Source organism: Phacochoerus africanus, chromosome 14 (genome assembly GCF_016906955.1).
Source record: "Phacochoerus africanus isolate WHEZ1 chromosome 14, ROS_Pafr_v1, whole genome shotgun sequence".
In the NCBI taxonomy this organism is placed as follows: Eukaryota; Metazoa; Chordata; class Mammalia; order Artiodactyla; family Suidae; genus Phacochoerus; species Phacochoerus africanus.
Window position 1 is genome coordinate 54,780,670 of NC_062557.1, and position 24,864 is coordinate 54,805,533.

Genomic DNA, 24,864 nt, shown 5'->3' on the forward strand with positions numbered 1-24,864 from the left:
GTTTGTCACCCTGAGGACGTGTTGCTCCTATTAGAGCTGAGCCCCTTCCATGTCCTAAAGAAGGGGGCCCCACCAATCATAAATCAGGATCTCATCGCTTCCAAATAAAGGGAGTCTGCCGTCCCCATGCCCGGCGCTTCAGCATTGACAGATAGATTGTTTTAGTCCTGTGTCGAGCATTTCTTTTCGCTTTTTTTCTGGGGGGGGGCGCACCCACAGCTTATGGAGGTTCAGGCTAGGGGTCCAATCGGAGTTGCACCTACCGGCCACAGCCACAGCATTGCCAGATCCGAGCCACTTCTGTGACCACACCACAGCTCACGGCAACGCTGGATCCAAGGCCGAGGATCAAACTTGCAACCTCATGGTTCCTAGTTGGATTTGTTTCCCCTGAGCCACGACGGGAACTCCTGAGCATGTATTTCTTGTGCAATTAAAAAATTATAAGAGGTGGAGTTCCTGTCGTGGCGCAGTGGTTAACGAATCCTACTAGGAACCATGAAGTTGCAGGTTCGATCCCTGGCCTTGCTCAGTGGATTAAGGATCCGGTGTTGCCATGAGCTGTGGTGTAGGTTGCAGACGCAGCTTGGATCCTGCTGTGGCTGTGGCGAAGAACGGCAGCTATAGCTCTGATTAGACCCCTAGCCTGGGAACCTCCACATGCTGCGGGAGTGGCCCCAGGAAAAAAAAAAAAAAATTATAAGAGGTAATGAAAAATGGAAGTCTGGTGCCAAGAGATTTGAGGCTCAGTAAAGAATTCAGAGAGTTTTCTGGTGAGTATGAGAATTACAGGGGGGAAATTAATAAGTTCTGTGTCTAAACACTGGAAAAAAATTTTTAAGTGAGGCTCTTCAGAAGAAGGAAAAGTGACGTGAACTGGCCCTTAATCTGGAGGTGGTAAGAAGTTAGTGGGAAATAGGGACCTTTGCCCCGGTTTGCCCTCCTGTTTGGGGCTCTCGTGCAAAAGAACTGGGAGCTACTGCCCAGGAGCAGGCCCCCACGTCCCTACTGACTGGTCACGTGGCCTGAGGGGAGCCTCTGAAGTGGGCCGAGTTGGTGGCCAGAGACGGGTTCTAGTGGGAGGCCTGCTGACAGACACAGGCCACAGTCGGAAAGCAAGCCCTGTCCGCTTTGGTTGTATCTGTCGAGGCCTCAGGGACCTTGGCCCGGCCCCCTCCCGGCGGTAGTTCTGCTCGGGCTGCCCCGGAGGCAGAGGCGGAGGCGGCGCTGTGGGGTGGAAGGGAGTGGGGCTCTAGAGGGAATCCCACCTCCGCTTCTGTTTCTGCCGCATCTGTAAGGAAGCCTGACCCGCCCGCCTCCTCTTCTTGTGGCTGAGTCCTCATGAGCTGAGCGTGAGCTGAGTGCAGAGGGAAGGAGTTCGGGAACCGATCTGACCCCCCCTCCTCCCCTCCTGCTGGGGTCACGGAGGAGGGGGGCGCTCGGCAGGGCCTGCTTTGGAATGAGGTACGTGCTTCCATTTTCCTTCCTCGTACAGGGCTTATCTTTTCTGTATCACGGGCGTCCTTTGCTTCAGGGCATAAGTTAACACTGGAAAATCCAGTCACACTATGATAGACTCACAGAAAATGAATTGTTCCATTTTATCCTCACAAAATCAGAGCCTAATACAGTTACGGATCGCTCCTAGAACCCATTTCCTCCTCCTCTGGGTGAAATATTGCACGTGGCCTGTGTGTGGCCGTGTCAGGTCCTCCAGCCTCCAAGGTTTCCTACCTCTGTGACCTGCTTCTGTATCAAATGCATCAGGGACCTCTTTCATCAGGTCTTTGTCTGATCTAGAAAACAAGTTCCTTCAAAGATGGCCCTGTCGACCTGCCTTTTTCCCCCCTCTTCCTTATCTGTATTTTATTATGTTTTTAAAAGATAAGGAATATTTTGGAAAGCATAATTACAATACCACTTTGAAAATGAGCAGCTATCCCATCTCATCATCATATATCCAGTCAGTTTTGAAATTTGACCAGCTGGGGGCGTACGTGTGTATATGCAAGAAGTCTGCGTCTCTTTTAATCCATAATTTCCCCTTCCATTTCTTTAATGTATTTTCCCTTGCAGTTTACATATTGGAAAAACTAAATGTTTTGTGGAGTTCTCCATATCCTGGCGTCTTTGTCCTATAAGTTGGTGGACAAATTTAGGGTCTGGATCAGACCCAAGTGAGATTGTTGGGCAGGAATTCTTCCTGGACAGTAGTGTACGTACTTTTGTCAGGAGGCGTTTCATGTCTGGCTGTCTTATTTTTGTGACACTAGTGGCCGTAATTCATCAGGGCTTCGTAATTCATAGCATAGTCATGTTCCAGGTCTTCCATTCCTCCTTTATCCCCCAGTTGGAGTCCCTCTGTAACGAGAAACTTCCCTTGCCTTTCCTGTCTCCCACTGTGTGCAGAAGGCAGTCTGTAGCTGGCTTTGTCAATTCTGAGGCTCTGAGCACCTGCAGCCCTTCTGGCCCAGCCTCAGGCCAGGGCCTGGGCCCAGGCTTGTTCTGGTTGCTGTGCGTTCCTCGCAGCACCAGCCCCCACCAGGGGGACGTATGCCACTTTTTAGTCCCAGTGTTACCGTCAAGTATTGAGAGCGAGTCAGAGAGACATGGTCTTTGAGGTAGGATTACCCGAAATCACTGACAGGCCAGTGACATCCGACATCTATGGTGGCCTTTCTGTGGAATGACAAACCCGGGAGGCCCAGAACTCCCCTGGGTCTTTAACTCCTGCCACGTCAGGCCGGGTCATCTCCTAACCGTCTAGTGTCAGATACAGGAGGGAACTTGACAACTATTTCTGCTAAGTTTAATTTTAACAACAAACAGGGGATCCCAGGTTTGAAGATGCTGTTTCCAGTTGCAGGTCATCTAGATAGTTATTCTGATTTCCTGCCGTATTTTCTCTCTCACAGTAAAGATGGGGTTACCCTGGATAAGGTTGTGCAGCTTTGAACTAGTGCAGACTGAGCCAAGAAGTCGGTGGTAGATTTGGACTGACTTTTCGGAGGGACCAGACCCTCCGAAATATCTGATTCATTTGTGTACCCCTGCTGGCACAGCGCTTGTGGGAGGCGCTGCCTGACCTATTTCCTAGGTTCCAGGCGAGGACGTGGGCGCCGCTGGCCCTGGCCTTATGAGGTGACCCCTGCAAACCTTCATGTTTTCCTCAGGTCACTTGGAGACTCTGTCCAACCTCCCCCCTCCCCGCACCTTTCCTCTACCCAAGCAGTGGTTAACCTAGTAGGAGTGTTTTTATTTCTGATCTAATCTCAAATTTAAACTCCAAGCCATCTCTGTTCCCACACATACACACCAGTTGAATTGATCAGGCCACCTGCTTACCGAGATTTCAGCACCGGACATAAACATCACCAAACAATGAACCGCTTCTGCCCGGGGAAGAGAAAACACAGCAAAACAGCCCCAAACTGAAGACAAGGTTTATTGCATGTGAAAAGCAGTCACATGGAAGTGAAGGGTCAGGAACCATGAAAATACACATTTTGCATATTTTCTGTCCTGTTCCAGAGGAGGATCGCTCACTCTTCGCTCTCGTGGACCACCATCTGGGGAGAAAGAGGGCGTTTTGAGCTTTGTCACAGGGCAGAGAGTTTTCTCCCACTCCCTCCCGAGCGAGCATCTGGGGTTGCTGCTTGCATAGCTCAGCGGGACATGGGACCTTCTCTGGATCTCAGGAGAATACATGACTGCACCCGCGGAGCGGTCACCCTGCATCCTGAGACTGGCCCTCAGACTGAAGGAGCCCCTTCTGCGGGGCTTCCCACTCGCAGGCGGGCGTCCCCGTACCTACACGTACAGTGACGGGGACTGGCCAGCAGAGGGCGCCGAAAGCTCACTGTGGGACCCGCCTTTGCTTTTCAGGATGGTGGGAGTTTTTTTGTTTTTTTCGTTGTGTGTTTTTTTGGTTTGCTTTTTGTTTTTAACTTTTATTGAAGTATAGTCGATTTAAAATGTTGTGATAATCAGGACGGCGCTTTATTGTGACTTACAGAGCTGGGTGGCTTTAAGCAAATCCTTTCCTTTCCTGAGCCTGAGCCTGACCTCGGTCCCTTCCATCGCAGAAATGTCTTCCTCCCAGCAGGTTCCTCCCCAGGAGCCACACCTCCCGCAGCACCACCGCCCCGCACCTGGTGCCGGGGGACTACGTACCCGGCTGGAGGTGAAGTCTCGGGTCTTTGCGCGAAGCTTATTGACCTGAGATTCGGCGATATCAGCCCGTTCTTCAGCCTCCTCGAGCTCATGCTGAGCTTTTCGGAACTTGGTGAGATGAGCATTGGCTTGTTCATCCTAAAACCAAGGAGCCGGGGCAGGGAGGATGGGTGAGCGCCTCTCCAGAGCTCGGGGGCCGAAGCGGGAGGCGCTGCGAGAGGACTGCGCTCACTTACAGCCTCCTCCGCCTGCCTCTTGTAGGACTTGACCTTCGCTTGAAGTTTGTCCACCAGGTCCTGTAATCTCAGCACATTCTTCCTGTCCTCTTCACTCTGAAAGAGAGCACAGGGGGAGCTTCCTAGACAGGAGGGGGCCGAGATGCTCCAGGTCCCCGGTTTCTAGAGAGGACTCTGTCGTGTTTGCACTTCACAGCGCAAATGCCCGGGGCGTTTCTTTCCACTTGCCTGGTAAGTTAACTCCTTGACCCGCCGCTCATATTTCCTGAGGCCCTTGACAGACTCCGTGTTCTTCTTCTGCTCCCCCTCAAGCTCAAACTCCAGCTCTCGGATCTGGAGGAAGGTTGGGATGTTAGTCTGGGGCTAGAGCACGACCGGGAGAGGCCGGGAAGCTGTGCTGCTGCTGGGGTCCGTCCCCCAGGTACCCACCCTGGCCTCCAGCTTCTGGATCTGCTTCTTCCCGCCCTTCAGGGCCAGCTGCTCCGCCTCGTCCAGGCGGTGCTGCAGGTCCTTCACCGTCTGCTCCAGGTTCTTCTTCATCCGCTCCAGGTGGGCGCTGGTGTCCTGCTCCTTCTTCAGCTCCTCGGCCATCATGGCTGCCTGAAAAGCACATCAACCCACTTAGTTGCAGACACAGGTTAAGTGCTTGGAGCTGTCGGAATCTGGGTACCCAGAGGAACAGAGGACAAAGGACATGGATGAGGTAACGGCTGAGGCCACCGGGGAATCTGAGGCGGGCTACACCGGGCATGTGACATGAGCTGAGAAGGGAAACTTGCAAGGGCTGCGTGGGAAATGGTTTCTTTCCTTTTCTTAAACTAGCCTCCTTGGGACCTACCCCCCCGCCCTCAGGAAGTTCCTCCGTTCACTGTCACCAGAACCCGAGGCTTAGAGAGTGCTGAGCTGGTGACTAGCGTCACGGGTGTAGGGGGCGAGTTTAAGGGAAGGCCTCTCAGGGATGGGGGTGTGAGCGCTGCCGGACCGGCACGAGGTAGTGCTGTCCTTCCGGCAGCAGGTGGCGCTGTGGCAGCCGTGGGCACAGGCCCAGGCCTCTGCGAGCAGGAAGGTTCAGTATCGGCCAGAGGGAAGCCAGCTTCCTCGAAGGTGACGTTTGGTGGGATACTGACCCCATTCTGATCCCAAGGTCTCATCTTTCAAATTTGTAATCAACCATATGTTGAAGGAATGAAGAGCATCCCTCTCCACTGGCGCAGGAAACACAATCCCTCTGGTCTTTTTATCTGTGCTACATTCTTTGTTTAAACGTGCAGGGGGAGACATGCTAAGTTCCAGGGGAGGTGGGGAGCGCTTCTGGAGAACTCGCACCATGCGTGCCCGGAAGGCTGTGCCCTGACTACTGGGCGCTGGCTCACTATCTCAGCTGGCGGCTGCGCAGGGCGGGGGGAGCCTCACGTCGGTGGTGGCCTTCTTCGCCTTCTCCTCGGCATTCCTCGCATCCCTGCTGGCGTCCTCGACCTCGCTCTGGAGCTGCATCAGGTCCGTCTCCAGCTTCTTCTTGGTGTGGATGAGGCTGGTGTTCTAGGGTGAGCAGAGCAGGGGTTACTTGGGCGTGTGTGAGGCTGAGGTCCCCCCCGCCTCCCTCGCTACCCCCCGATACCTGGGTGTGGAGCAGCTGCACCCTCTCGTTGGCGTCCAGGAGCTCCTGCTCTGCCAGTTTCCGGGCCCTCTCCGTCTGCTCCAGGGAGGCCCGCAGCTCCTCCACCTCGGCCTGCAGCAGGCTGGCTCTGCGCTCCACAATGGCCAGCTGCTCCTTCAGGTCCTCCTGGCCTCGGAGAGCGTCGTCCAGGTGGAGCTGGGTGTCCTAGCCCGAGGGTCAGGGGAACATGAGTTGAGGTGGAGGCGAGCGTGGTGGAGGTGGGAGCGCTTTCCCACCAGGGAGCCCTCCCAGACCTTCAGCTGTCCTTGGACGCCCCGGAGGTGTTTGAGGGTCTCCGCAGCCTGGCGGTTGGCGTGGCTCAGCTGGATCTCGATCTCGTTCAGGTCCCCCTCCATCTTCTTCTTGATCCTGATGGCCTCGTTCCGGCTCCGCACCTCGGCGTCCAAGGCGCTCTGCATCGTCTCCACGGTTCTCTGGTAGTTCCTCTTGAGCTGCTCGATCTCTTCGTCTTTCTCAGCCATCTTCCTGTCAATTTCCGATTTCACCTGCGTCAGTTCCAGCTGGATTCGGAGGATCTTGGCCTCTTCATGCTCAAGGGCGGCCTTTGAAGGACAAAAACAGACACAGTACCAGCGATGGAGACGAGCCCGCTCCACCACCCTTTGGGGTGATAAAGCGTCAGTGGAACATTCATACCTCTAACTCTGCCATATTCGAAACGATCTTTTAAAAATCCCTAACTTACCTTCACTGCAGAAATAGAATGATTCGTTGCTATTTGTTATTATACTATCAAATGATATTAACATTTAAATCCTATTTCTTGAGGCCTTAAGGCACTCTACAGATTTTTAAGTTCATCTAAGACATTTGTAATATCTCATTTTTAGGCCTATTTTAATGTAATGACTTTCTCCAGTAAGTGCAAGACAATTCACAGGAGTTATTTCATGCGACTTGATGGGAAGGGAGCTGGCGTTGGGGCTGCCATTGACGGAGGTGAAATTCAGATGGGGTTGGGAGGTCATAGTGTCTGCTGCCCCCTGGCCCTCTGCTCACCTCTGCTTCCTCAAGAGCCAGCTGGATATCAGCCTTCTCCAGCTCGATCTGCTTTCTTGATTTCTCCAGTTCATGGATGGTTTTACCGTTCTCAGCAATTTGTTCTGTGAGATCTGCTATCTCCTCTGCAAAGAGAGAAGTTCTGGTTGCATCGAGCGCCTTTGTACGTGCTTCCAGGCAGAAGCACTGACCCTGTGCTTTGAACCGGTGCGTTCCTGCTCTAAGGATGCTGCTTCCCAGTGATAAGCTGCTTACAAAGAGACTCAGAAACAGCCCCTCCAATGGCGAATGCTTCTGCATGCGCGTGACCTGTCACACCCCCCAGCACGCGCTCTGGCCACAGCGGGAAGGGAGATTCAGACAAACCGCTTACGCTCCAAGTTCTTATTTTCTCGCTTCACAGTTTCAAGTTGATCTAAGGCTTCTTCGTAGGCATTTTTCAGCTTGAAGAGCTCGGTGCTCAAGGAGCGGGATTCCTTCAGAGCTGCCTCCAGCTCTGCCTGGCTCTCCTCACACTTTGTTTTCCACTCGGCGAGCACCTGGAACACGGGGGTGGGCCATCCACTCCTCTGCTCCCCCCTCCAAGCTTCCAACCCAGTGTAACATGAAGGTAAACACCCTGAGAATCGGGGATCCTGGGCCGGGTCCCACCAGCTCCTTGCTCCTGACTATGGACTAACTAAGGTTTTGTCCTATAAACATACTCAAGACCAGGAGTTGGTCAGTAACGAAACAATGGCCACCCCAAAAAGCAAGTGGATCCTTTGGGAAGGAATTAGCTGGGCCTAAATGCCCTTTTCCTAAAATGAAGCGGCCTTGCACTTTTAAATATTTCATGAAAACTTCAGTTCACAGCGGCCTGGCCGGTGCTCCGGAAGGGGAGGCTGCCAGGCAGAGAGGAGACCCGAGTTAGGGTCCCACATCAGCCACCCCGAGCGATAAGCCAGATCCGGGAGCAAGAACGCTGGGGAGTGGACAACACGGTAGGAAGGGCTTTGTCTCCAGGGACCGTGTTTGAGAGGGGCCTCCACCCCCATCCCACTCCCATTTCACTTCCAGATGCAGAAACTACAGCCCAGGGGAGCTCAGGGCCACGGCTGAGGTCACAGTGCTGGTGGGGTGGAGCCAGGATGGGACCCCAGCCTCCTGCACCACGACCCCCGGGTGCTCCCACTCTCAGGTCCGCCGGCAGAAGCCCAGCTGGCACCTTGTCGAAGTTTCTCTGCTTCTTGTCCAGCGCAGCAGCCAGAGAGTTGGCTCTGTCCACGTCCACCATCAGGTCCTCCACCTCCGCTTGCAGCCTCTGCTTGGTCTTCTCCAGGGAGGCACACTTGGCGTTCACTGCCTCCACCTGCTCCTCGGAATCCTGAAGGCGCTGAGCAAGCTTTTTCCTTCAAGAACGTGAAAGAGAAGCAGATGCTGTTTACGGCTCAGTCCTCCCAAACGTCACGGTTCATCACGTTGGAATCGCTAATCTCTGTGCTTCAAACACCCATTTGCTTTCAGAAGCCCTGGAGAATTTCCTGTCTGCTAAAAATCAGTGATCAATAACCCGCCTGGTTTCTAACCAAGATCAAAGTCGTCTGTCTCCATGAAATGTGCTAATGCCAGGTCCTCTAACAGCACAGCACTGCGTTAAACACAGAAGAAAGAGATGGGAAACATCTAGGCCCAGACTCCCTCCCGGGTGGTTCTAAAGTCAGTGCCCCTGTCACTTGATCATCGGGGACGCCTTGTTCTCAGACCAATGGAGCTGCGTACTTGGCCTCCTCCAGCTCCTCGGTGCGCTGGATGGCGTCCGTCTCGTACTTGGTCCTCCACTGGGCAACCTCGCTGTTGGCCTTGGACAGCGCCCTCTGCAGCTCGGCCTTGGCTTCCTGCTCCTCCTCATACTGTTCCCGCAGCAGGTCACAGTCGTGGCGGGAGGACTGCAGGGCGTGCGCCAGGGCGTTCTTGGCCTGCAGAAGAAAGAGGAGAGCCCCCGTGGGTTAGCATCTCAGGGCCGAGTGCATGAGAGCCCCGTACACCGCCACCGCCACTGCCTGCTGACGCGGCTGCCTGTTTCTGCAGGTGGTACTGAGGGTCCGCTCAGGGGAGGGCCCTCAAGGCACCCACCTTGCTCTCCTCCTCCAGCTGCCTCTTGAGCTCTTCTATTTGCTGGGTAAACGCTTGCTTGCTTCTGGAAAGCTGTGATACTGTGCTCTCTTTCTCTTCGAGTTGACGACTCAGCTCACCTGTGTCCAAAAGGAAAATATTTTCGTTCCATTCATTCATTCAACGGAGTTCCTCGGGGGGTAAGGTGCTGTGCTGTGGTCTGGGCAGAGTAAACTTAGGTGTGGTCCTTTCTGGGGGCTGAAGAGATGTATCCATGAGAAGGGAAAACTGAAAACACATCCTGTTATCACTGTAAACTTCTAGGCGCGTGGAGTGACTTTTGCCGATAAAACTTGTTGCAAATAACTGTAAAGTCACCACCTCAAAGCTCCCACCAGCCCTTTGGGTGGCTGGTGTTCGCCGCTGTTTCCTGGGTCGTCAATTAAGGGAGGCCTCGCACGCCTTGGCTGCCTTCCCCTAGGACTTGATATCTTTCGTATCGTGAAGCTGACTCCTGGGTGGCTGTGGTGGTTCTGGCTTATATGCTTCTGTCACGGTGAGAGGAAAAGAAGGGGCGGAAGGGCCTTAGGACTCCAGAGGTGAACGTCCAAGGTCACGGCAGAAGTGGTGACTAAACTTCCTGTCTTGGTGGAGCTGCTACAAAGGCCTGGTTCTCTCGTGCTGATGGGCTGCCGGGCCAGTGCTAGGGTCAGAGCCCCAGGTGATGCCCCCATACTTTGGCACCCAGGAGTCTGGACGGATTGGCTCTGTTTCTTTCTCGACTGTTTAAAGGGCTCGATGGCAGACAGCAAATCTGCGTTACATGCAGGAAGAAGTAGAAGACTCACGGGACTCGGTTTCCGCCCTGTTTCCACCCCAGGCTCTTTCCTGATGTGAGTTTATATTGATGGTGGAAGCACGCAAACCAAGCAGTCATTTGAGTCCGTCCTTATCAGGGGCCCCTGCTCCCTCATCCCTCCTGGACCCTCGGTATTTGCTGTCCTCCTTGGGACACTGAATGGCCCTCTCGTGGGTTAGGCTGACTGCCTCTCTCCTGAAACTGCTGCTTCCCTAGGTTCTCCCCCAAACACATCCTGCCTTTACTTCTGACCAGCGGCCCCATCCGTGGGTGTCGGGGGGAGGGGGGTGACTCCTCCCCGTTTTCCTCACTCACCGGCCTCCGTCTGAAGACGGGACTTCTGCATGGTCAGCTCGCTCATGCTCCTCTGGATTTCCTCGTTCTTGCCCCTGGCCTCACTTAGCTGATCCTCCAGGGTGCGGCAGATTTTTTCCAGGTTGGCCTACAGGGTTGGAAAGGCAGCAGTGGCGTGAGTGCTGCGGCGGGAGGGCCGCGGAGATCAGAGGACCGGGCCCGGGCCACACCTTCGCCTTGGACACGCTCTCCACGTTGCCGGCCAGGTCGTCCAGCTCCAGCTTGAATTCGCTCTTCTCCTTCTCCAGCTTCTGCTTGACCCTCTGCAGGTTGTCGATCTGCTCCCCCAGCTCGGCCACGCTGTCCGCGTGCTTCTTCCTCAGCGCGGCCACTGTGGCCTCGTGCTGCAGGGTGGCCTCCTCCAGGTCCCGGCGCAGCTTCAGGAACTCGGCCTCGCGCTTCTTGTTCAGCTCGATCTGCGTGGATGTGACGCCCCCCGCCTCCTCCAGCCGCTCGCTCAGCTCCTCCAGCTCCCGGGCGTAGTCGCTGCGCTGCTTCTCCGTCTTGGCGCGGGTGGCCCTCTCGGCCTCGATCTCTTCCTCCAGCTCCTCGATTCGAGCCTGTGAGGGCGGGTCATCCCAGAAGGCTCTGGACTTGGCATGTCACCAGCAGGCTGGCTGCCACCCCCATGAGAACAACCAACTCTTGGACTCCTCCATGAGGGTGCGCCCATTCTGCCAACCGCCTTTGATGCCACTTTCCCTGCCTCAGCGCGGGCATCACCCCCACAGTGACCAACCCAGGACAGCGTCCATCCCAACAACATGTTGACCTGAAGTTCTTCCACTATGTATGTTTTTATTTATGGAAAAACTGCTTCTCACTACCGCGTGGGCCTAGCTGAGAGGACAGCCACGCTTCCGGCGGTCCCGCCCGCTTGCTCTGAATGGCGTATGCCAGACACGCCACCCACGGTGCACGCCCCACGTGTCAAAGACAAGTCCCAGATACCGCCTACCTGGAGCTCTTTAATTTTCTTCTGAAACTGGAGGCCCAGGGTCTGCTCATCTTCCACTTTGCTCTGCAGCTGACTGGACTCAAAATCCTTCCTGGGAAGGGAAATTTGGAGCATGTGAGGACATGATGCCTGGGAACTGGGAGCCTGAACCCAGTGCTTTTAGGCCGTACTTCTTGAGCCTTTCATCCAGCTGTTGCTTGTCATTCTCCAGATCCAGTATGGACTCCTGGGCAAGCTTCAAGTCGCCCTCAAGCTTCCTTTTATTCCTTTCCAGGTCGACCCGGAGCTTCTTTTCTTGTTCTAGGGAGCTTTCCAGCTGCAAAGGGCACCGTTTCTTTGCACCAGAACCAACGCTTTGCACCGGAGGATTCTTAGGCTCTTCCCACCCGAAGCCCAGGCCTCCCAGTCAGCACCGCTCACTCACATCATCCACCTGCTGTTCCAGTTTGCTCTTGATTTTGCTTAAGGAGTTGACTTTGTCCTCTTCTGCCTGCAGGTCATCCAGGGTCTGCTGGTGGGCCTCCTGGAGGGCCTTCTTCTCCCTGGTCAACTTCGCAATGGTTTCATCCAAGCCGGCCAGTTCCTCAGTAAGGTTTTTAACCTAAAAGAAGCCACAGGCAATTCTAAGAGGAGATCGATGGGGTTTGCAATGACCACATCAAGCTGCAAAGACCCATAAAGAGTGTACCTTGTTCTCTGTGGCATGTTTCTCCTTTTCAACCTTGGCCAGTGTCAGCTCAAGGTCATCGATGTCTTTCTTCAGTTCTGAGCACTCATCCTCCAGTTTCCTCTTCTTGGCCGTCAGCTCGGCATTGATCTCTTCCTCGTCCTCAGCTCTCTCAGTCACCTCCTTGATTTTGGCCTCCAGCTGAAACTTGGCTTTGATCAGCTGGTCACATCTTTCCTCTGCATCCAACAAGTTTTCACTTTCCTTTAAAAAAACCAATAGAATCGTGATTTCCTTTAATGACTTAAAGATAAGGTCTGTGACATTTCACTACTTTGTTATATGTGAGGTCCTTTAAGAAGCATCCCAAATAAAAAGCAAAAATCTCACCCCAAAATAAATATTTATTATGAAATAATCAGAAATAATAATTAGAAGGAAAATAAAAAAAAAAAATCCTGAACACATACAGCCTGGACCTGGAGCTGCAGGTCATTCTTCTCTTGTACCAGAGTCACCATCTTTTCCTCCAGTTCCTTCCTCTTGGCCTCTGACTTGGCGAGTTCATCCTTGGTTTTCTGGAACTCCTCCTTCATGGTGGCCATCTCCTTCTCGGTCTCTGCGCTCTTGAGCAGAGGCTTGATCTTGAAGAAGAGTTTCATCCAGGGCCAGTGCTTGACGTTCATGAAGGCTCGGATGTTGTACTGGATGCAGAAGATGGACTCCCTGAAAACAAAACAGCGGCTGTTGCTGGGAGAGACCCCCCCCCACTGCCCCCCCAGAGCTCAGGTTTGAGCACAGACCCCACTCGACCTTCTCTGCACCATCTTCTGGAATTCCACGCGCATGAGGAAGCCCCTGCACACGGCCTGCGTCCGGGTGATGAGCTTGGCCAGGCGGTCGTCCCGCATTTCCTCCAGGGTTCCCAGCAAGCCGGCCTTGAAGAACACCTCGAAGGAGAAGGATGGCTGGCGTCAGTTCTCTGGAGGGGCCAACGGGGACCCGGGCCAGCAGCTGTCCGAATCGATGCCCTACCTTGGTGTGTCCGAATTTGTACTGAGTGTGGTCAATATCGATGGACGCCAACAGCTTTTCACATGCCTTCTTGCTGTCGATGAACTGTCCCTCGGGGATGGCGCTGGCATTCAGCACGCGGTACCTGCCATTGGGGACACAGGACCGATTGCAGACCATGAGCAAAGACGTGGACTTTGGGGTGGGTTATTTTCGTTTTTTCTTTTCTTTTTTGGCCACCCTGAGGCATATGGAGTTCCTGGGCCGGGGATCAGATCCAAGCCAAAGCTGCAGCAATGCCAGGTCCTTAACCCAGGGTGCGAGGCCGGGGATGGAACCTGCCTTCCAGCACTCCCAAGATATCCAGACCCCACTGCGCCACAGCAGGAACTCCAGAGACACGAGCTCTGGAAATCTCCTGGTTCGGGCCTCTCTTCCAAGAGGCAAGAAGGCCACAGTCCAGAGAGGAAAGGAAACTTGCCCTTGGCCCCAGGCCAGAGAGTGGCCTGGATCTAGGTCTCCTGACCCTCTGGCCAGGTCTTTTTCTGCCATGTTGCGTGTTAGAGAAGCTCCTGAGACCGTGTGGGAGAAGGAAACACGTACGTGGCCGGGGGGGGGGGGGACCATGTGACATGAAGTCCTTAATAACTGTCGTGTCCAGATGGATCTTTCTATACCAGTATTTCTCCCTCTCAGCCCTCGGCACTGACCCCTCTCACTGAGACGCGTGTAGAACATTTTTCTCACACACCTTTGTTTAAAATCCCCGTAGAGAATCCGATTGGGGAAGCCCTTCCTGCAGATGCGGATGCCCTCCAGGACGCCGTTACACCTCAGCTGGTGCAGGACGAGGCTATGTTCCATGGCCCCTGAGGAGGGGCGCGACAAACGTCAGCCTCACACAGGAGTCCCTAAACCTGAGCACCCCCTCCAGAGCCAGCAGTGTTGTACCTGGGGTTTTGGTTTCATTGGGAATGATACAGCGCACAAAGTGAGGGTGAGTCGTCCTTAAATTCGACATCAGCTTGTTCAGGTTTTCCTAAAAGAAAAAGACCAAATTTGGTTGTAGCCTTTTTACAAACGTGGAGACATACTGTACCAAAGAAATAAGATAAAATTAAATTTATCATGAATTCTAAGGAATAAAGACGTTATTTAACTCTTTCATTTAATGGTCCTGGGGCTAGTGGTGTAGGCAGAGCACCCATATGCTAGTCCTTTGCTTCCCAGGGAGCCGGAGACCAGCCAAGTGCAGGATGCCCTCTGAGATCAACTCCAGGGAAGACCCGGCTCCACCGGGCGTGGGGGCTGCTACTGCCTGTGTCCCTGCAGCGAGCTGGAGAGCCTGTACCGAGGCCTCGCCTCCCAGGCCAGCCAGTCCAGCTAGCTGCAGTGTAAAATGACAGCTAAAGTCTGGCCCTCCACTCATGAGCCCTCGTTTATATATCATCATACCGCCACTCACCTCACTCAGGGACAGTAACCAGACAGTAAGCCCACATCACTGCGCTTGAATTAACCAAGTTTAGCACCTCTACACTGCTCATTTTGAGGTGACAGGAACCCATCACAAGCAAATGAATGTGTATTTTCTTACCCTGAAAAGGGCAGAGACGGTTTGGAAGGAAGAACCCTTTTTCTTGGCAACTTTCTTCTTTCCGCTGTCAGCTGGAAGAAAGAAAAGGTGGCGTGTGCTGTTAGCAGGCCTACAGGTGCTTCGGCCCGTGGGCTGAGCGGAGGGAGGACGCGGATCCCCGGTGCGCCAGGGGCTCGGTTACCGTCGGCCGTGGCGAAGGTCGCGTAGAGGTGCGCCAGGAGCCGGTTGGAGGACTTCTGGTACAGCCCGACCACCGTCTCGTTCAGGGGGTCCTTGTTCTTCTCCAGCCAGCCCGAGACACTGTAGTCCACGGTGCCCGCGTAGTGGATCAGGGAGAAGTGGGCCTCGGCCCTGCCCTTGAGCACCTTGGGCTTCTGGAAGTTGGCCGACTTGCCCAGGTGCTGGTCATAGAGCTTGTTCTTGAAGGAGGTGTCTGTGGCCTTGGGGAACATGCACTCCTCCTCCAGGATGGAGAAGATGCCCATGGGCTGGACCAAGGCAGAGAGCATGTCGGGTCAGCGTGACCTGCAGGGACGGGGAGCGGGGCCGCGAGGGGAGGCTCCCGAACGCACACAGCAGTACCTTCTCGATGAGCTCGATGCAGGCGGCCAGGTCCATCCCGAAGTCGATGAACGTCCACTCGATGCCTTCCTTCTTGTACTCCTCCTGCTCCAGCACGAACATGTGGTGGTTGAAAAACTGCTGCAGTTTCTCGTTGGTGAAGTTGATGCACAGCTGCTCCAGGCTGTTATACTAACACCGAGACATAATGTTCACACGAAAAGTTAGAACAAGATCAAAGATCCACCGACCTTCCTCCTCGTCGTCTCAAGCTCCCGCCAACTCATTTGTGCTCTCAGATGTGGTCACGTCCTTGGGCCTGGCTCGGATCCCACCTCCTCCTTGGCATCTTCTCTGAAATTCCAGCTGGAAGATGTTTCTCCCTCTCCCGAGTCCCGGGGCCCGGGCCTCTTCCCTGCAGCCCTCGTTGTCACTGGTCGTCTATACGTCTCATTGTCCTCACACACGTCAAGCCCACCTTTACTCACTGCAGGTCTTAAATCGGCAAGGCTGTGTGCTTCTGACCCGGAGCCAGTAGGATATTTATGTAAGAGATTGCATGGCTGGCTTATTGTCAGCTTCTTCTGTTTCTGGCTCTCCCTATTTTTTGTCAGTAATGGCATTGGATTCTTTTCTTTTACCCGCTTGGTGACGTTTTAAAAATCCCACTTGACACACGTCTTCCCTACTCTTAAATTTTCCCACCTCCGCAGGCTCTTCTGCCTGCCCCGCCTCCCTCTAGTTTCCTCCCAGAGGCACTGCCGTGTGCGGCCTGGGCTGCCCCGCCATACGAAGGTGGAACACCACCCCCCACACAAAGCCGTGCGACCAGGAGCACGCAGACCTCGAAGATCTCAAAGCCCGCGATGTCCAAGACGCCGATGAAGTGCTGCCTGGGCAGCTTGGTGTCCAGCTGCTGGTTGATGCGGGTGACCATCCACAGGAAGAGCTTCTCGTAGACGGATTTGGAGAGTGCGTTCACCGCGTGGTGCACCTGTCGGGGGAGGGGTCAGCCGCCGTCTGCAGGCAGGGGCCACCGGGTGCCCGCGCCCCCTCCCGGCCTGGCCCCAGTCCCTTACCTGATCCACGGTCTGGCCCTTGGTAACATACTCGTTCCCAACTTTGACTCTGGGGAAGCACAAAGCCTTCAGGAGGTCCGAAGAGTTCAGGCCCATGAGGTAGGCTGTCTTGTCAGCCACTGGCAAGAAAAGAAGGCTGACTACAAGGGAAGCCCCGATGCTTGGCAGAGCGGAAGAACCCTCCTAAAATCCTCTAAATGGTTGAACACTCAGCTCGGCTCAGCTCCAAGTGTATTACATTCCGTGTCTCTACCTTGCTTATTTGCGGCCAGTAGGAGCTGAGTCAGAGAATATGATAGACTTTATGAAAAGGCAGCATTGGGTTCCAGAAAACCCTGGTCCCTCCTCATTGTATTTGAAACGGGACCATTGTAGTGATTCTGCACATGGAGCCATGGGCAGCTGAGCCCTGGAGACAGTCACCTCTCCAGGCAAAGAAGGTCTCCTCGCTTTCAAAAGTGGCCTGGAGGGAGCTCAGCTGGACGCCCCCCACCCCGTGGCGCATGGCCTGTCGCGGCGGGTTGCTACCTTCCGTGCCGTCCGGCTCTGCCTGCTCCTCCCGTTGCTTCTGCTTGAACTTCATGTTCCCGTAGTGCATCACGGCGCCCGTCAGCTTGTAGAGTCCAGATTTCTCCTCTGGGGTGAAGCCCAGGATGTCGATGGCACTCTGGGATTGAAGGACAGCCCGTCAGCAGGTTGACCCTGGTGACAGGGGGCAGGGAGGAGCCCCCCCCCCTTCTCCCGGTTCTGCTCACATCCGTGGCCAGCAGCTCCTCGGCATCATCAATGCTGGCCACGAGGATCTCGCCCTGGCTGATGAACGGGTAGTCGAAGGGGTTGGTTGTAATGAGCAGCAGCTCTGCAATGACCAACAGTTAGAGGAGGTCAGTGGCTGCAAAGGAAGCGTCCCCTGGTGGCTTTGAGGCCCTGGATCCTGGGCTGAGACGTTTGCTGCTGGGGCCCAAACTGAGCGTAGGTTAGAAATCTCTTAAACAGCCTTTCAAAACTCAGGCTGTGGCTGAATATGCAATCCAGGGAGGACTCTGCAGCCCTCCCTGCTGAGGGAGGTTAGGAACCCAGAGAGGGAGTTTCCGTCTCAGCGGTTAACGAACACGACTGGCATCCCTGAGGACGCGGGTTCGATCCCTGGCCTCACTCAGTGGCTTAAAAGATCTGGCATTGGAGTTCCTCTCGTGGCACAGCAGAAAAAGAATCTGACTAGAAACAATGAGGTTTCAGGTTCGATCCCTGGCCTTGCTCAGTGGGTTAAGCTCAGCGTTGCCGTGAGCTGTGGTGTAGGTCGAAGACGTGGCTTGGATCCTGCGTTGCTATGGCTGTGGTGTAGACCAGCAGCTGTAGCTCCAATTAGACCATTAGCCTGGAAACCTCCTTATGCTGCCAGCGCAGCCCTAAAAAGAAAAAAAAAGATCTGGCGTTGCTGTGAGCTGTGGCTCTGGTGTAGGTGGCGTGGCAGCTACAGTTTGGATTAGACCCCTAGCCTGGGAACTTTCATGTGCCGTGGGTGTGGCCTTAGAAAGACAAAATCCAAAAACAAAAGAACCCCAGAAAGAGTATTTAGATTCCCCAGCTTGGGTGCACTGGTGGAGGCTTGGGGAGCTCAGGAGGGGAGCTGGCTGAACGTGGGCCAGGACAGAGCCCTGGAGGGGGAGAGGAGATCTTTGGTAGAATCACAGTCTCTTCCAAAAACCACTGAAAGACTGCAGCCTGTTTCCAGGCGAGGGCCCACAAGTCTGAGCAAATGCGCCAGAGAGCAAAGAGCAAAGTGGACCTGGAACACAAGGGGGCGCCAGGGGACCACTAAATGCTTTGCTTTGTTACTCTGCAGGTTTCCATCAAGCAGCCCTCAAGGCGGCTGTGGCTTAATCTTTTCCTGGCCACTGGAGTCCCATTTTTCAAAGTGGCCTGTCACTGTCCAAACAGCCCCATCCACTTCTACAGCAAACTCCCCTGCTGGCTGCCGGGCCACCTCTGCACAGCTCTCTTTGGTCAGCTCATCTAGGCCGAGCCCCCCAGCGCCCCCTCCCCCGACCCCATGACATCCTCACCTATGAGCTCTGGCTTCTTGTTGGAAAGAATCTGGTAGAAGATGTGGTAGCTCCTCTCAGCCTTCAGCTGGAAGGTCACCCTCGATTTTTCGAGCAGATCTAGGAGCACAAACGCAGGACTGTTTCCCCGCTGCTCCCCTGGCGTCCTGGCGCCCTCTGATCCCAGGAACCTACTCACATGTTTCGATATCTGCGGAGGCCAGCTTCCCGGTGGTACCAAAATGGATTCGGATGAACTTGCCCTGGGAGGGTGGGGGGAGACCAGGTGTTCCTGCCCATCTCCTGGGCCACGTGAACAGTGACGTGTCGTGTGTCCCCCTCTCCCCATCCCCTTTGTTCCACACAGCCTCCCAGCTGCCCCGCACAGCCGGTCGAGAACGTAGGAGAGGTTCTGTTCAAGATGCACAGCAAACCACATCACTTCCTTCTTACAGGATCCTTCAGTTCCTTTCTCCATGAAGCCCAAACCCTCCTCCTGGCCTCCCAGCTTCCAGGCTCCAGGTCTCGCCCCATCCCCACCCCCGCAGCTGCTCAGACCCTCTGGGGGTCCCTTGACTCTGCCAGGACCCCCCCCCCCCCGCCCCGAGGCGGGTCCTTCCTCATCCTGGGACCTCGGGGCTTCCCTGCCAGGCCTGCCTACAGGAGGCCGGGCCGCAGTTTCCCTGCACTCTCCCTCCCTCGCTGCTGCTCTGTCTGCGCCTGTCCCGTGGCTGCGGCTCCTTCCATTGTCCAGCCCAGGGCTGCAGGCTCCTCCAGGCCTCCGAGAACCCCAGCTGGACGGGACTCACGAAGCGGGACGAGTTGTCGTTCCTCACGGTCTTGGCGTTGCCGAAGGCCTCCAGCAGCGGGTTGGCGCTGATGATCTGGTCCTCCAGAGTCCCCTGGGGCAAGGAGTGCCGGGCTGGATGGCGAGGGGGGGCTCCGTCGCCCCTCCCGCCCGCACCCCCATGGGTGACGCAGTCCCTCCCGACTTCCCAGCCTGGGGCCCATCCCCTCCTCCCCACTGTCTCGCTCAAAGCCCTCCTGCCGTTCTGTTCCATGCGGCCCTCCTGCGTCTGGACTCAAACCTCCGCCCACCCTTCGACGCCTCGAGTCTCCAGGGAGTGAGGTGGGGCCTGTATTCCTTTCACGCTGCTGTTCGATATGTTTTGAAAGGCAGGTAGAGCCACAGTTCCCTCCAGGTGGTGGGTGACGCTGCTGCGCGCGAGCTGCCCCCAAGCCCACCTTTCTTAGAGAGTCTCGGGGCCTATGTTCTAGGCAAGCACAGGGTCTGGTCCTGCAGGATCGACCCGTGCTGGGCTGTCTAGGAGAACTGCTGCCTGCTGTCCCTTCCGTGAAGAGCTGGGGTGTGGCCTCCCCATGCCCCCTGTTCGGAAGTGGTGACGAGGGCCGGCCGTGGAGGCCGAGCGAGCCTCCTTCGCTCCGTACCTTCATCTTGGAGTCCTTCTTCTTGGCGAGGTCCCCAGTGGCGGCAATTGTTGCAAAGTACTGGATGACCCTCTTGGTGTTCACAGTCTTTCCCGCCCCGGATTCTCCACTGTCAGAGCCACGGAAAGAAACAAAAGAAGCAGGTCCCGTTAGTGTGCATAGGCCCCAAAGATGTCACCTGAGCCACATCAGACACACACCCACCACTCGCAGAGGCAGGGGCCCCAGGGAGCTGGCCTGGATGGGACGGCACCCTCCTGAGGCCTCACACACCTTCCTGCCCGTCCCCCGCCCGTCTCTGCCTCACAGACTTCGCTCTCGGTACTTCCTCATGAACAGAACAGAGCAAGTGGCATCTCTCCCTCTGCATTTGGGGCAAAGAGCCACAACTGTGAAACTGCAGCTATGAAACTGTGACCCCTTGGATACTTACGTGATCAGAATGGACTGGTTTTCACGATCTGCCAAAGGAAAAGGATAAAATAGAGTTGATGGCAATATAAATAGAGCTTCCCCGGAGTTCCCGCTGTGCAGTGGCTTGAGTCACTGTGGAGGCGTGGGTTCGATCCCAGTCCAATGCAATAGGTTAATGGATCTGCTGTTGCTGCAGCTGTGGCTTGGGTTCAATCCTTGGTCAGGGAACTTCCATATGTTGTGGGTGCAGCCATTAAAAAATAAAAAAGCTTCTCCAGCCTACATGTTCATCAACAGATAAATGGATGTGTAGTGTATTTATACAATAGAACATTACTCAGTCATGAAAAAGAATGAAATAATGCTATTTGCAGCAACATGGACGGACCTTAAGGTTATCATACCATGTAAGAAAGATACAGATACCTGATGACATCACTTATGTGTGGGATCTAAAATATGATACAGATGAACTTACTTACAAAACAGAAATAGATTCACATACATAGAAAACAAATTAATGGTTACCAAAGAAAAAGGTGGGGAGATATAAATTGGGAGTTTGGGATGAGCAGATCCCACCACTACATACAGAATAAACAAGGCCCCCCTGGATAGCACAGGGCCTGCCATATCTTACAGTAAACCACAGTGGAAAAGACTGACAAAGGATACATAGGTATAATCGAGTCACTGCTGTGCGCTAGAAATAACAATGCACATCAAAGACACTTCCAAAAAATTTTTGGAGTTCCCATCGTGGCTCAGCGGTTAATGAATCTGACTAGCATCCAAGAGGACACAGGTTCGATCCTTGGCCTTGCTCAGTGGGTTAAGCATCTGGCATTGCCATGAGCTGCGGTGTAGGTCGCAGACACGGCTCAGATCCTGTGTTGCAGGCCAGCAGCTACAGCTCCGATGGGACCCCTAGCCTGAGAGCCTCCATATGTCTCAGGTGTGGCCCTTTAAAAAAATATTTTAATAAAAAATAAAAATAAAAGGCTTCCCAGTTCTCCGCATCTCTAGCAGTGAGAGGTCACTGCACCATCCCTTTCCTAATACCCTGCGCAGTCCCTGGTGGGAGCTGGAAGACACCCCTTCTTGAGAATGAGGCGCATGGAGGTTAAGCCCCAGCTTCCAACCAGCAGCTGGCTTCTCATCCTATTCGGTTGAACCATATGAAATGGTCGGTTTTGCTTTTGGCCCACATGCTTCCCTTAAATCTAAACTCCTCCCCAGGGCCTTCGAGGCCCAAAAATATCTGGCCTCTGGTTTTTTTTTTCTTTTTTTTTTTTTAAGTCTTTTTAGGGCTGCACCCACAGCATGTGGAGGTTCCCAGGCTAGGGGTCCAACAGGAGCTTAGCTTCAGGCCACAGCCACAGCCATGCTGGATCCTTAACCCACTGAGCGAGGCCAGGGATGGAACCTGCATCCTCATGCTGCTAGTCAGATGCGTTTCTGCTGAGCCATGACGGGAACCCCCTCTTCTTTCAGCAGCTCCAGCCTCCAGTCCGTCATGTGGAGGCACATACTACATGGAGCCCTGCCCACCTCCCGAGACTTTCTCCTTGGAGACCCACCTGTCAGCATGAACTGATAGGCGTTGTCGGAGATGGAGAAGATGTGGGGCGGGGCCTCCTGGCGCTTTTTGCCTCGGTAGCCCTCCACCACCTCGGGGTTGTACACCGGCAGCCACTTGTAGGGATTGACGGTGACACAGAAGAGGCCCGAGTAGGTCTGTGGGGGGGTAACACATGGAGGTGTGTGTGTCTGGTCTGTAACGCCCTTTGCCTTTCATTTCTCTTTCATGAGAAACTTGTCAAGGAGGCGAGACACGATCTGCCTCTATTGATGAGGCAGCTGAGACTCGAGAGGGGCGCAGCTGACCTCCCAGGGCTGGTGGGTGATGACACGGGGACCCCAGCCTTGATGCCCGCCTCTGGCTCTCACCCCTTCCAGCTTCTCTCCTCCCTGCCCCTGCGTCTCCCCCTTTCTCATCTCCCAGCACCCTCATCCCCCTTCCTTTGTCCGTTCCCCCCTTAGCTGAACAGCTTAGTCAAACTCGAACCCTGCAAACACCCGCCGCCTAAGCAGCTCCACCCCACCCCACCGGAGCCCCAGGAACCCCGCACACATGGGCACTGACATAGATCATCCAGGAGGTGTACCGGTCCTTGAGGTTGTACAGCACGGCCGGCTCATTCAGGTGCGTCAGCATGGCCATGTCCTCAATCCGGTCAAACTTGGGGGGGTTCATGGCATACACATCCTCCGGCTTCACCACCAGGGTCTGAAAGGGAAAGGGTGCCCTGTGCGCCTACGCTTCTCTGCGCAACCTGCCTCCACATCTGGCACAGGATAGAACTCAAGGGGACGGGCCGGGGGCGGCTGGGGGTGGCGGTAACGGCGTGCGGTTTGCTTCCGTTCCTGGGGGCTTTTCCTCCTGTCTCCACCGGGCCTGAGGAGAGGGCAGGATGACGGACAGCAGAAGGGATCCGTGGGCGGGTGGGGAAGGACGCAGGCCCGGGAGGCATCAGCCCAGTGATGCCGGCTGGGCCGAGACCCGGCTCCAGAGTCTCTGGTCTTTGCCACCTACTGACCACACAGCAGGTTCACTGGCGTCCCTGGGGCAGGGACTGAGGAGAGGGCACCAGAGTGAGCCAGCAGTGTGTCTCTGAACACAGCTGCCCAGCCCCCAGCCCACATCGTGCCCGTTCACACCCTTGCACCCGTGCTCGTGAAAGAGAACCCAGCCCGGCGCCCTTTCTGGGGCCAGGCCGTTACGAGCCAGGGGAAGGAGCCACACAGCAGAGCGGGGGTTCGAGGCACTGGTGGGCCCCTCTGCGCTCCCCTCGAGAAGAGAAGCCCCCTGGCCCAGGGCCAGGGGCTGAAGGACCCCGCTTGGGGGCGTGGAGCTTGGCCCTGCCCTTCCCTCCTCTGAAGAAGGTCATTTTCCCTGTCCTGCCCCTGGGTGAGGTGGCGGGAATCCTGCCTTCAAGCCGGAATTCACTTAAACCACTCATGCCACCAGCCGCCCCGTGAGGCCCGGCTCATCTTAGGTGCCAATCATCACGTCCCGCTTCCGCCTCCCCTGCGGCTCCGCGAGTCCTTCTCGGCTGCAGTGACCAAGCTGCCCTCCGGACGTCCGTACGCGGGAGCATCGCAGGGCGGTTTTCAGTGCCCTCTCCCTTCACGTCCAACCTGACAGTGCTCTTTCCTTTTCTTTCTGGGATTTTTTTCCCTCTTCTTTTTCTTTTTAACTTTTCTTAGAACATTTCCAGAGTCTTCTCGTCTAGACTCCAAGGCGTGTGAAGTCCGGAATTCCTCCCAGCACTCCCCAGTAGCCTGGGCCGGGGTGCACTGGGCGGCGCTGCCCATCGCCTTCTTGGTGTGCGGAAGCTGCGGCTTCACATGGAGCTTGTGGTCCACCAGGGCCCTCGACCCCCTTTAGGTAGCTTTACTTCCCTAGGGAGCTTTTGCTAGAAGAACTGGGGGAAACCTAGGCTGTCAAAGGCGACTTCTCCCAACTCCACACGCGTAGGACCCACAGAGCTGGTCCCCACTGACCTAGAGTGTCACAAACATTGACAGAAGCACCTGAACAGGAACGGCTTTGATCAGCCACAACCAGGGGATTCTCCCGTCCTGCAGCCCGAGGCCAGTATTCTGCTTTGTCGGGAAGCTAAGGGAGTGATGCCCAGTGAGTGTCACTGGTGCCAGGGAGGTGTTCTGGTGCCCAAACACATCTGCAAATGGCCGGTGTGCAGTGGACACAGCGGGGCAGCCACAGCGGGTGACAGAGGGTGTGTGTCTGGCCTGCAGGGTAGGGACCGGGCTTACCCTGTTGTCTTCGGTTTCCACCGTGACCTTCCCATCCTGGGTGCTCTTAATTTTCCCCTTGGCATACTCTTCCTTCGAGTCGACCACGAAGCAGTAGGTTTTGGCATCGAAGGGCTGGTTCTGAGCCTCGATCCTCTCCTTTTCCGACTTGCGGAGGAAGGGAGCGGCTATGCCGAACACTTCCATTTCAGTGTCGCTGCTCATGGTGTCGGCTGGAAGGGACCCCGCAGTGAGTCCCCAGGCCAGGCTCCAGCCCTGACCCCACAGGCGCCCTCCAGGCGGAGCCCAGGAGCAAGGCCGCTGCCATCCAGCCCCCGGGGATCAAATGGGTGCATTTCATTGAGCAGCTCCTCTGTGCAGAGGACACGGGATGCACGCAATCCAAGCTCCCCCGTTAGCCGGGGCTGGGGCGGGCAGAGGGCCTAGAGGTGGGTGCAGCTCTTGGGATCCCGCTTTCCTCTTCTGTAAAAGCCAGGGGTTGCTGAGGGAAGGCGTAAAGGTAAACACTATCAAAAGCCAACATTCTTCAAAGGGCGTGTTAAAGGGCAAATAGCTAAGGAGTTTTGGAACCGCTCGGATTCAGGGTGGCTCCATCTCCCACCTAGAAACCGGCTTCAGTCCCTTCTGCAAACAAGCGGCTTCTCACATCAACATCTGCTTGGCAGCCTTCCCTGGGGCTCCTCTCCAGCCTAACCTGTCCTGCTCGCCGCAAGGCCGTGGCCGGGGGGGAACCAGTACCCTGGAGATGGCTGAGCCAGGGGACCTGACCTGCTTTCTCACCTGAGAGTCACACCTGCAGGAGGACAGCAGACAGCAGCAGCCGTGAGAAATCAGACCTGCAATAAAT

General features: G+C 55.3%; 1 protein-coding gene and 1 long non-coding RNA gene across 3 annotated transcripts in view; one reads left to right on the plus strand and one right to left on the minus strand.

The window, feature by feature from the left end:
- LOC125114164 (uncharacterized) overlaps positions 1–6,483 on the plus strand; it is a 22,736-nt gene extending 16,253 nt beyond the window's left edge. For both annotated transcript variants that reach the window (XR_007131717.1, XR_007131716.1), the window contains 4 exons: positions 4,106–4,285; positions 4,435–5,112; positions 5,681–5,906; positions 6,411–6,483. This is a non-coding gene — a long non-coding RNA (uncharacterized LOC125114164). The remainder of the gene's footprint in view (positions 1–4,105; positions 4,286–4,434; positions 5,113–5,680; positions 5,907–6,410) is intronic.
- LOC125114163 (myosin-3) lies at positions 3,428–24,229 on the minus strand. The gene is made up of 39 exons (XM_047757297.1): positions 24,018–24,229; positions 22,324–22,467; positions 21,758–21,914; positions 20,197–20,224; positions 19,764–19,872; positions 19,124–19,216; positions 18,514–18,577; positions 18,336–18,434; positions 17,025–17,128; positions 16,798–16,936; positions 16,270–16,388; positions 16,035–16,184; positions 15,212–15,382; positions 14,811–15,117; positions 14,630–14,700; positions 13,984–14,071; positions 13,784–13,901; positions 13,054–13,177; positions 12,832–12,968; positions 12,489–12,744; positions 12,040–12,282; positions 11,776–11,952; positions 11,522–11,667; positions 11,352–11,442; positions 10,564–10,953; positions 10,355–10,481; positions 9,202–9,320; positions 8,848–9,044; positions 8,294–8,477; positions 7,460–7,625; positions 7,087–7,211; positions 6,321–6,629; positions 6,028–6,231; positions 5,823–5,948; positions 4,839–5,009; positions 4,638–4,742; positions 4,410–4,505; positions 4,174–4,311; positions 3,428–3,569 (listed from the first exon to the last, which is right to left on the minus strand). Exons 1-39 carry the CDS (start codon positions 24,219–24,221, stop codon positions 3,543–3,545), a joined length of 5,823 nt encoding a protein of 1,940 aa, XP_047613253.1. The 5' UTR covers positions 24,222–24,229; the 3' UTR covers positions 3,428–3,542.
- Positions 24,230–24,864: the final 635 nt, after the last annotated feature.

Bases quoted from the DNA above. Each gene is read 5' to 3' on its own strand.
- LOC125114163 (XM_047757297.1), bottom strand. From the start codon at position 24,221: ATGAGCAGCGACACTGAAATGGAAGTGTTCGGCATAGCCGCTCCCTTC. The intron at 16,937-17,024 runs GTGAGCAGAACC...CTTCAATCCCAG, and splicing joins AGGAGCTGCTGGCCACGGAT to AGTGCCATCGACATCCTGGG. The intron at 12,745-12,831 runs GTCGAGTGGGGT...TTTTGTTTTCAG, and splicing joins CAGAAGATGGTGCAGAGAAG to GGAGTCCATCTTCTGCATCC.